At 33.3% G+C, this 12,182-nt stretch overlaps 1 protein-coding gene across 19 annotated transcripts in view; it reads left to right on the top strand.

Moving 5' to 3' along the window:
- The window catches only part of IKZF2 (IKAROS family zinc finger 2), a 161,818-nt gene that overhangs the window by 84,030 nt on the left and 65,606 nt on the right, over positions 1–12,182 (top strand). Inside the window, exon 1 of one of the 19 annotated variants that reach the window (XM_032278331.1) lies at positions 2,358–11,793. The exons of the other annotated variants lie outside the window; for them this stretch is intronic. Within the exon in view, the coding sequence (XP_032134222.1) occupies positions 11,784–11,793 (10 nt within the window). The 5' untranslated portion in view covers positions 2,358–11,783. Of the gene's footprint in view, positions 1–2,357; positions 11,794–12,182 lie in introns of those variants that run through there. 19 annotated transcript variants of the gene reach the window in all.

Raw genomic sequence — 12,182 nt, forward strand, 5'->3', positions numbered from 1 at the left:
CCCATTTTAGTTTAAATGATGTGTAAGAAAGGGTTGGGAAAACATTTTTTAAAAATAAATAATGATTTAAAAACATAGTAATCAGTTTGTGTGTTTTAAATGTATATATGAATCTCTGTGATGTCTTATCTGCTTTACTCTTTGCCGTGTGCCATTAACCAAAATTTGGTGAAGTCTGGTGGTGGTGTATTCTTAGTATTTTTTTGATTACTTTATGAATTCTTTGATAATAATATCCCCAGACAGAGAAAAATAATAAATCTTCTTTCCATATTCTTCAGTTTGTATGTCAGTGCTTAAATTGTGTCAAGATAGAGGTCACATGAAGATGTGACCTCTATCTTCATTTTTTTTACCCAAATGAAGATGGTTAAAATATACTGGATGTGTTTAATATAAACTACTTAATGGTTATTATGTCAGTATATATCAATTAATGAAAAATTAATCAAATGTTTCCTTTGAGGATACTAGTTTCATTAAAAAAAAAAAACACTTCTATGTGACCTCAGAAAAGTAATACTTGTATTCAGATTCTCAAATGAGATAACAAATAATATTTATTTAGGCGACATTTGGAGCAAACTATGTCACTTTAAAAAATAAACTTCTAATGACATTATGACAACATCCACATATTTGAACTCAAACATAGAATGAGATATGTGTATTTTCTGCTGAGTATAACGTGAAAGCAGTGGGAATTTGTATTTATTTCTTGGTTCATTTTAAATATTAATGGCAAAAACCACAATTACTTTGGCATCAATGTAACATTTCAGCTGATACCCTAATTTTAAGTGTTGCAATGGCCAATTTGCTAATGAACATAAACACATACAGTGTGTGCCAATAGATTGTTTCTCTAAAGCAGAGATTAGCTTTTAGAAAACTTCCCCATGAGATTTACTATTTCATATTTAATGTTAATAAATGGGAATGGACATAATGTTGAAAGCCAGCAGAACAGAACAAAACTTTGAACAAAATAAGGCAGCATAGACTTCAATATTTCTCTTTTGATGAAACTGTCTCAGGTATCTGTATAGTTTATAGCTAAGGAACAGTTTGAAAGCTACTTTAGAATTGTCTTCTAGAAAAGTACACACAGTTGAAATCTGAAATAGCTGAACGTTGGTTTTAAGAAGAAAACTGCTTTTTCAGTATCCATGCTTGTCTCTCTAGCCTGAATAAATTACACTTATATTTAATAACCATTCAAATACGATGGTAATAAATTTATCACCATATTAATAAGGCTTGATGAATGAAATTTTAATAGAATGTATAAGGGAAGGTTTCTTCCTAATGAAATAATTGCAGAAAATCTGGCATTCTGTTACTATAGCAAAACTTGACAAAAACCAAAGTGCAGAACAGAAAGAATCTAGATTCTTAGTGAAATTTGAATTACAGCTTCTAATGAAATGTTAGTCTTCTAAAAAATATGTATGTAAGCATAATCCATTGATTGGATTTAAGAGTTTGTGAGGCTTTTGTGTATTCTAACTAATGTTCCATCTGGATTTTAGTATTTCACATAAATATTTGTACAGTCATGTGCATGCCTGATGACTTTTCATTCAATGATAGACCACATATACAACATATACAACAGTGATTCCATAGTATTATAAATAGGGCATTTTTAAGGTACATTTTCTGTGTTTAGATATACGAATACCATTGTGTAACAATTGTCTTCGTATTCAGAACAGTAACATGCTGTGCAGGTTTGTAGCTTAGGGGCAACAGGCAATGTATACCATACAGCCTAGATATGAAGCAGGTTATCCTGTCTAAATTTGTGATGTACACTTGATAATGTTCACACCTCAGGACGCATTTCTCAGAACACATTCCTTTAGTTAGGTGATAGTTGATTTTATATAATAGTTATAAACATGTCAGAATAATATATTTTTCTTGACTTAGTTTTATACAGGGTTAAAAAGTAAAGGGCAAAATACTGCTACTGTGTTCATGTTTTTAGTTAGAAATAGATGTGTCTCTTGAAAGTTTTTTCTTTTTGCTCTTTTTCATTTGTATGATATTTAAATCAATGCTCTGGATGTTTCCAACAAAACAATGAATATTGTTACTTTTCTCAGTTTGAGAGAATAGTAAAATACATTCAAGGGACCAGTGAAATGCGATTATAGGAGCTAGGTCAAATAGGAAAAAGTTTCTGAATCCCAGGGATTGTGAAATTGAAATTTATTTTTTTCTACTTCTGGATTTTGTTTTAGAATTAATTCTTCACATCATTCTGAATTTTTAAAACTTAGGTTATTTAGGGAGGCAGAGGTTGCAGTGAGCTGAGATCATGCCACTACACTTCAGCCTGGGTGACAGAGTGAGACTGCATCTCAAAAAAAAAAAAAAAATAGGAAATTTATAAGTTTTTATCGCCTTCTGATTTGTTAGAAGTTAACATAGCTTTCACTTCCCTGATTTTCATTTTATATATTTAATATGTGCTTTACATTTTGGAAAGGTGAAGTATATGTTGATTTTTCTGCTGTTTTTCTTGTAGTGTTACATCTTTCAGAAGTGTAACATGCTTTCAAGAATTTGAATAATTCTGTCATACTCTAAAATATTTTTATGTTTATGAAAAATAGATCATGTCAAAAATGGATTACTATAATTTGTTTAATATTTTCCTAGAAGTGTTTTCTTTTTGTTTGTTTAATTTTTATATACTTTTTCTGTGGTAAATAGGGAGTTAGTTTATTTCTGATTACTTACTGGGAATCTGAGACACTAACATTTACATCCACTTTTACTCACTGAACTCCATCACTAACCAGCAGTAGAATCTAGAAATATTACTTCTAGTTCTGTGATAGCTTTATTGTATCTCAGTGCCTAGTACCAGATTAACTGTATTAGCTTCCTGTATTAACTTTTATTTGTGATTTTTTCAAGGAGTGGAAAAACAGTGTTCATTTTCCACTTCTCCCAAACCATGAATAATATGGACTAATGACATATTAAGTAGACTATAAGGTTTTTAAGTAAAATATTTACATCTATTCCTGTAAGTCTTCTGCCTGCTTGCATCCAAGACAATATTGTACTTGTATTGGATAAGTATCCTGCCAGAATGTTTACTGAATTTATGCATTATTAAATGAATGAAAAAAAGGAAACATTGGCCATTATTTGAGCGTATTGAAGAAGCTTATGCAGAATAAAATGTATAAAACAACATAAATTCAGGCTCTAACTGAGTGCCTTAGATTTCATGTTCATGTGTCATTTTAGTTGAATTTTTACATCTTCTTCTAGGCCATACTTAATTTTTATTGAGTTGCTATGTTTAACAGTTTTTAGCAGAAGCTTAAAATAAAAGCACTAGAAAATATAAAGTTTAATGTACCTAATGTGCAAGGCTTCATAAGGTGCCCTATAAATGGGGAAACAAATAAATATGGTCCTTTCTCTTAATAGACTTACTTTCAAGAGTGCTGAAATTCACTATGTGTTATAAAATTTTATACCTAAAGTCATTATGTAGAAAGGTATCTTTGCCTTCTCTATCTTTGAATGAGCTGCTTGGTGATTCTGCTACAGGGATAAGTTCAGTACCCAGTGAATGATAATGATAATAAAATCTGCAGATTGTAGACTATCTATTGCATTATTGCTTGCTATTAGATAGCGCTATGTATTTTTAGCTAGTTTTACTCAATATATTTGCTGGTGACAAAGTGAGTTTTCAAAGAAAAGAAGTAGCTGATTAGTAACATTTGGGGAGATCATCTGTTGAAACAGAAAAAAAAAAAAGGGACAGGAATCTGGAAATGATTCTTTTCTTGACCAATTAGTGACAGAAACTTCTGAGTTACGCTTTTCTTATATTTCATCATTAGCTGATTGATTGGGGAAAGAAAAGAGATTTTAATTTTACCCCTGTCATGCAGGGCGAGAATTCACTGTTTCAAAACGGAACTGACAAGTGAATTTCATTAAGACTGATAATATGGCAACATAGTGAAAGCTTGCAACTATTATCAGCATGTAGAAATTTTAACCAAGCTATTATTTTTGACCAATGTTCTATTACTTGTCATAGCAATCTTGTATCTAATGATGGTGAATATAATGGGTTAAAGAGGTTTCATTTTAGGTTTTCATTCAAAAATTGTTTGTATACGAGTATGTTTCATTTTAATATTTTTAGGTTTTGCTTACATTGTAGGGCTACCTTCATAGTGAAAAAAATGACTATTATATAATTTTGTTTATAATTGTGGTGGAAACAACCTAGGAATTATTAGTGAGAACTAGCAGTTGATACTGACATGTGTATTATCAACAGTAAATATTTTGCTTTATTAGTTGTTTACATAATAAAAACAAAGGCACAGATGTGTAAAGCTGTAATGAAATGTTGCTATTTCTGATAAAGGGATATATGATAGGGCTACAAGTCCTTAGTTCCAGGAATTTAAGTGAATTGCTGTGAGCCTTTCTTCTTCCCAATTCTGTGCCTTTATACTAACCCCTCCTTCCACACAGACAGACTCTTATAGTAGAAGGATTGTGACCTCCTCTTGTCACCACCCAATATGAACAGAATATGAAGTTAGGACTAGGCTTGTTACTGTATCTTTAGTGCTTAGCAGTGTGTCTGGTACAAAAGTCTTACCCTATAAATATTTGTTGAGTAAATGAATGAACACTCACATTTTATCACCTTAAAACCAGGCCTAAAAGTCCAGTTCTTAGACTTACTCGTTGCATTCCATTTCTTTTCCCTGCAGATTCTTTGCATTTTTCTATTTATTTTGTTGCATTTTACTTGTTTGCACATTACATAGCAAATTAACTCGTTTTTTTAATGTTGTGTATTTTTATTCCATAATATTCTGATGTCAGTTACTAATAAATATTTGTTCCTATGGTATCTAGTAAAATATAAATGGTTCCATTAATGGAAAAAGACTTTGAATTTCCATATTTGTAGAAGTATTATCTCCCAACTTGGTTTCCTTTATAGCCAATAATATACATTATGATGGTTTTTGGCTGGTTCAGATACAGTATTATTCAACATTATGATGTAGTCCTGATCCTAAGCTTCCTTTTGTATAAAATGAAGCTAATACTTACTGGAAAGATTTGTTTGGTAATTAAATGGCTAACATCAAAGGACACCCAATTAAATGCACCTTCACTAAATGTTAGTACTTTTCCCTCTCTGTTCATTTATTCCTTTCATTGCTACCAATTTTCCAAAACTAGCCCACAGAATGAATAAATTCCTATGGCCCCATTGGCCCTTCAATTTAGCCTTTAAGGGCCTTAAATCTTTCTTTTCCAGCAGTATTATTTTGAGAGACCTGGACACCATCATTGACTGCCCTGTGTCTTCCTTTTAGTTCCTCTCGCACACTGTGTTTTACCACTGAGATTGTGTTCCAGTGTGGCATTCTGTACTGTCATTGTCAGAGAACTGCTTACATTGTTGGGATTGTCTCTATCCCCAAGCAGACTATAAGCCGTGCCTGTCTTGTTTAGTCCTATAGCTCCAGTACTTAGCAGTGTCTAGTGTGTATACTGCACTCTGTAAATAGATATTAGATAAATTGATTTGCTTATTTGTTTTCCTGTTATTATGGGAAAGTGACTATGGGAAGAGGGTATCTGGATATTCCCTGATCCTGGAATACAATTCAGTGACTTCCCAAGCACACACTCTTTATATATTAGATGTAAATAGTAACAAGAGTTTTAATATGTAAAGGAAGAAGCTAAATTTTCTATCTATAAAAGCTATTCTTCTGGATTCTATTCCTTAATTTTCTATTACGTAGTTGAAGATAATGCCATTTAAGACTTACTTGATCTCTTTCTTAATAATAGATGTCTCTTTTCCATAATTAAGCATAGTTAAAATATGTTCTGTATTTTCCATATTATTTGAAAAATGATCAGGATTTTACTGTGTTCATATTAACCTTGTAAATTGATAATTCTTGTGTCAGCTCAAAGTTTAAAGCTTCCTGAGTTTAAGGAAGCTATTTCAAATTTCTGAAAGGTAATTTTTTTTTTCCTCTCTCTGAGTATAAAAGTCAAACCAGACAATTCAATATAAATTTAATCTCAAAATGCATAAAAATAATGGAGTATGCTGGGTGTTTATTGCTAAAACTATTGCACAATTAAATGCAGGCTACCTTGCCACTAGGTAAATTAGTCATGCAATAGGTTTAGTCTACTTAGAAATAGCACTATGGGGAAGAAAACAAAATTAATTCAACTGATAGTGTTAGATCAAGGAAAGAAAAGAAAAAAAAAAAGCTTACTCTTGCCAAACACATGTTGTTAACTTTGTTCAGGCTGCAGCTTTTGTGTTTCGTTTAGGTTTCAGCTTGTCCCAGGAGGTGTTGCTATACTGTGAAGGTGTTAGGCAGTGTAGTAATGGAACAGGAGATAAAATGGAAGGCACATAAAATGTCTTATCATTTGGACTTTCCTGGAGAAACATAGCTTGAATATCTGAGTGGTCAGCTTGACATTTTAAAGCAGTGGGAAGTTGTGTCATTATTTCTAGAATACTACAGTAGTTAGAGGAAAAAGATTTAAAGTTCATTGCAGTAATTGCTGACAGCTTCCATGGAATGAGAGGTGCTTTTAGTAAGCATGTGCTGCCTTGAAAAAAGGCAACCTGCTAGGAACGTGAAGGAAGACAGTGGGTTTTGTAAGATGAGAATGACAAAAAGGTAGATTTAGATTTGGGCATTTTTGTGCTCCTGAAATAATTGCATTCATTTTAAAGGTGGAAGAAGATTAAAATAACTTTTAAAGGTTGTTCATATGTTTATAGCCTTTAAGAAAACAAAGACTTTAGTCTTCTGAAACTAACACCTTACATATTTTCAGTAACAAAAAGTATAAAACCTGGTGGCTAGGTTGTCACAGGGAGCAAGGTAGCTGGTGTCACTGGGCTTGGCACAATCCATGTGAAGTGCTGAGGTGATCCCTACTGTAGCAGCCTTCCCCTCCCTGGAAACCTGCAATTTGCCTCTTAGTCCCAGATGGGGAGGAAACATGCAAACAGCCGCAAGCCATACATAATGGCAGGGTTCACATCCTGACCGGGACAAAGTAGAAAAAGGAAAAATTCAAAAGAGTCTTTATAACATTATTTGAGTCAAGGACTTTATGCTTTTTGTAAAGGTTGTAACACTTCTTTTTTCTTTTTAAAGTTTTGAGTATGTTATGTTTTGTGTTTTTTTTTTTTTCTCCCTCCTGGATACTAGCCAACATTCAACTGAAGGAAACACATGGGGATGGCACATTTATCACATCGCATGATTTTTTGCTTAAGTAGCTAACATTTATTGCTTCATAAAGAACATCCTGCATACATACCAACTAGGTTTCCAGTATATTACTATGCATATGTGTAAATGTACATTCACATTTAAACAGACTGTTACCTGTGACCCTCAGAAACACATTAACATATAGAATTAGGCATGCCCAGAGGTTTCAAATATATGATCTAAAAGGTAGATCTTTACCCAAACCCCAAACCTAGGAATAGATTTTGTATAAATAAATTTATACTATTACTTATATAGTGACTAATAACTATTACTAATTACACAAATTGTTATTTATATAAAACTTAAAAAATAGTCTGGTTGTATTCTGTAATCATAGATACCATAGACAGAAGGGACTGCAAGATCCTTAACATCGGGTAGATAGGCTTTTGAGCATTTTACCTGCACAAATATGTAGCATTACCTTTATTTCACAGATAAGGAAGCTAAGCCTCTTAGAAGGTAACTTGTACAATTCTAGGTGACATAGATGTGATCTTCGGTGCTAAATCACCAGTTAATAGAAGAAATAAAATTCAGTTTGTATAAATTTTAATATACTTACCTGACCAGAAAACATCAAGTATTCTAAAAGAACTTTTTTGTAAATGGATAAGGAAATCTCTTACATCTGATTAATGTAATATCATACATATACAAGTGTTAAAAGAAAGCTATTTATATGCCCTTTATACCTTATATGTCTGTCTACTTTGCTTTCTGTGGTGCATAGTCATCACTTTGATGTGTTTCATATACTTTAGTTCTGAGCTTTAGAAAGCTGGTTAAATGGTGATTTAAAATGGAGACAGATAACTCATTGAATAATCAAGACTTCAGTTCACAAGTACAAGGATGACATGCTTAAAGTAACTACTTACAGTGAGAAGTTATCTATTTGAATTAGTGATCTTATGTGAATATTTCTTGATTATTTATGCTGTGCATTTTGCCGTGAGGTTTTATAGTAGCTGAATATTCTTTCATGGCTGTGTGGGGCTTATGAGTGCTTGATTTTCTCATCAAAATATTTTACAGTGTATAGTTGCCTGTATATATAAAAAGATAGACATATATGTCTATATACATATCTTTCACTAGTGCCATAGAAACAGGAACTATATCTGTTGTTCACTACTGCATCATGGTGCCTGGTACAGAGCAGATGCTCAGTGATTAATTTTGAATGATTTCTTAAGAGTTCTTCATATTTGGTTGTCCGACTAATAAGTTAACAGCATTTGTCTTTTGAAATTACTGCCATTCAAGCATTAATTCTCTTGTGCTTTACTCAATTTTAAATACTCTGTGGTTTTTAGAATATGTTCTATTATATATTACCCATTGAGTGTATCCATTCCGGGAAAAATGGTGTTACTCGCAACCAATATGTACTCATGCCTTTTTCCTCTCTTCATGCTTGCCCCTCTCTTGAGTGCCATCTAGTTCTCCTTTTATTTAAGTCATATCCAAGCTATAAGTACTATTTTACCTGACATGTTTTTCATAAAGCCTCTGTATCTTCCCTGTACTTACGTGTAGTAAACATAAGAACCTAGCCTTAAACCCCAAAACACTGGATCTAGAGCCCTTGCTCTTTAACCACAGGGCTATGTTGCTTGTTCTAAGTGAGTGATTGCATGCTTTTCCAGTCTTAATGATTTTAATGTAGAGGATATTATCATACAGTGGGAAGCAGGGAGATAGCAAGTGACTTGCTAACAGTCATATATGTAAGCATTTAAACACAGATATTATAATCTGGCATTTTCATGATTTAAATACTTCATATGCTGCTTTGTAAATGTTTTTGCCTTTAATTATATATGTTCTGTAATCCTCCTCAAAATGTTCATTCATTCATTCATTAGGATTAGGAAACTAGATATGAGCATTGTAAAAACAACAACAAAAAAAAAACTGCTGCTGCTACATTGTAGAAAATAAGTATCTGGCACTGATCTGTCAAAATTGGTTTTAATTCCCCTTAATCACCACAAGTTTTCTCTTTCTCACTACTTGATAGATTTTATTGGTTATTAATTTCTAACTGATCAATCCCGCATCTCAGGGCCAAACGCAGACCCTTGTTTATTTGACTCAGACAAATAGTGCAGTGTTTATGGAAGAACAGTAAAGAAAGAACTTCTGTAGGCTTGATCTCAATGTGTATGACTCAAGGATATTTGAACCTGGGGTATGAAAAGCTGTTAGGTTCCCCTGTTGCTTTACTTCAGAGACCCAGTAAAGTTGCTGAAGTGTGTTGCACTGCTTTGGTTCCTCCCTCTGTTGCCGTTGCCCAGTGATAGAAACCCTGCTCCATTCCTTATCTATTTCTGTTTAGCCTGCCAGCAGCCTTGCCTTCTGACCTCATTTAAGCGTCCTTAGTGACCTCTGGCAATCCTATGTTGTGGGTCTCTTTGGGAACATACCCACTCAGCTGGGTTTTATAGTAATGATTTTACTTCTTACAGAAGTTAGGTTAAGAATTTTGTACTCCCCTTGTTAAAGAGATAATTTCACAATGTAATTTGCTTCATAAGCCTCCCACAGTTATGTTAAGCAGATAGTTGCCAAACACCAGTTCAAAGTAGATTGCTCTTATATGAAATAAAATCCATGCTCAGGAAATTTGGCAGTATAAGCTGGTCTTCTTCCAAAACAGGCTCACTCAGACAAATTTCTCCTTACCTCAAGCTGGCAATCTACTACACCTGTATTCTACTGTGGAGCAAAAAACATATCAGATGGTATACACTGATTCAAAGGTATCATTCTTTAACATATTGACATCTTTTTTTTTTTTTTCTTTACTAACTACTGCTAGCTACTTTGCTCTTGGTGTCATTGGGAAATAACAAGAATTTGGTCATCAGTTCTGAGTTCCAGTCGCAGCTCTGACTCTGAATATTTATATGATTTGGATATGTTCCTTCACTGATTTTGAGCTTCAGTTTCCTCATTTATAAAATGAGGATAAAAGTACGTACTTCATAGAGTGGCTATTGTGATTAATTCAGTTGATATATATAAGATGCACCTAAATTCTTTCCTATCAGTAGTGGTTCTTCAATTAATATTATGTTGGTGTTGACGATTTGTGTTTAAAACGTAACTCTGTACTGTTATATTTATTCATCACCTGTGGTTGATTTATGTGGGGTCTCCGTAATTAAAAAAAAATATGTAAATCAGTAGCAATGGTTCAACAAATACATATTGGGTGCTTTGTATATGTAAGGACATTATGATTTCACAACTATGAATAAAGGCAGTATTTCCTTTCAAGGACCTTACACTATAGGCAGTGTATAGGTAAGGCAAATGTACTAATGAAGTCACTTAATGTAAGGTGACATAGTTTCATAGGAGATGAACTTTGTGCTCAGAAACATTCATGAAAAAAAGTAGAAGATAAGTGATCTTTAATGGTGTGCTAATTTTTATAGAAATAGGGGATGTATTCCAGAAAATTAAAACAAGGGCTTGGGGAAAAAAAACAGTAAGTGGAGACATATAAATGTGTTTCAGGAAGACTGAGGACAATGGTTTGACTGGAAAAGGTACGAGTAACTAAAAGACTCATAGGACATATGGCTGAGGGATATGACAGGACTATATTGTAGACATCCTTAAATTTCATACCAATACCTTTGTATTGAATGTGTAGGCAGTAGGCAGTCCTTGAAGACATTTAGAAGAGTAATATAAACTCTGCACAAGGAAGATTAATCTAACAACTGAATATAGGATGAATTGGGGGAGAAAAGTCTAGCAAAAAGTTTGAAGAAAAGACCAGTTAGCAAGCTGTTGATACTCTTCCAGGTGAGAAGTCATGGGGATCTTAAAGTAGTTGTATCACCCAAGAAGATGCAAAAACAGTTGGATATGCAAGACACAGAAGATATTGAACCTTTAGGACTTAGCAAATGAAATCATTCATTAAAAGGATGTTTGCTGTGGCATTTCTATTTAAAGTAGGTTTATTTTCTCTGCATTGTGTAGTTCCCATGAACTAGTTGTCTGCCAAAAAATAGAAACTCCATCTGTGGGCCACAATGGTACTACTGTGCTAGGTAATGAAGGTGTGTATTTTCATGATGTGCGTGCTACATAAGGTTTCATGCCTTGTGGAGGGTCATCAGGAAGTTAGATATTTTGCTCACCATTCTTTTACATTTTTTTCCAGGAAAGTAGGGAGGAAATTTTTGCTCTTTATTTTGTTGCCAAGATCTGTTTAAATATTAAAAAAATCTACATTACCAACTCACAGGTGTGATTTATCTTTATATCAACAATTGACACAAGACTGTCAAAACATGACCACAAAGCAAATCCTGAAATGCTATCCTTTATGAACTATTGGTTTGGAGATTAAACTTGATAATATTGACTTACTGCTCAAATTGCTGTCTTGACCTACCACCGATAAGACATAGCATGACAAGGAGTATAGAAATTAATGTAAAAAATGGAGGGGAGAAGGAAAAGATCGAATATTGACAGATTCTTCAGCAACTAGGTATACTGCATGGACATACCCTTGACAACACCAAAGCAGATTTTAAAATTAGGAGGTAGTTATTTTCAGTGAGACATGCATCCCTGTTTTGATAGAAAGTCATAATTCAATAGTTTGATTTATGAAAACGTAACGTTTCTTTATCTGACCATTCTGGACTTAAATTTCTGATATCCTCTTCAACTGGTGGACATAGTTTTACAGCTACCAAAAGAACTGCTTGCCTATGACTGATTTTTGTCCTAAATATAATACTAATGTCAGTTACTTGTTTCATTGGAGAGCCAGTACCATGTCATAAAAGGATGCGTAGGCTA

This window comes from Sapajus apella, unplaced genomic scaffold, assembly GCF_009761245.1.
Source record: "Sapajus apella isolate SASKATOON/1434 unplaced genomic scaffold, GSC_monkey_1.0 scaffold10, whole genome shotgun sequence".
NCBI lineage: Eukaryota > Metazoa > Chordata > Mammalia > Primates > Cebidae > Sapajus > Sapajus apella.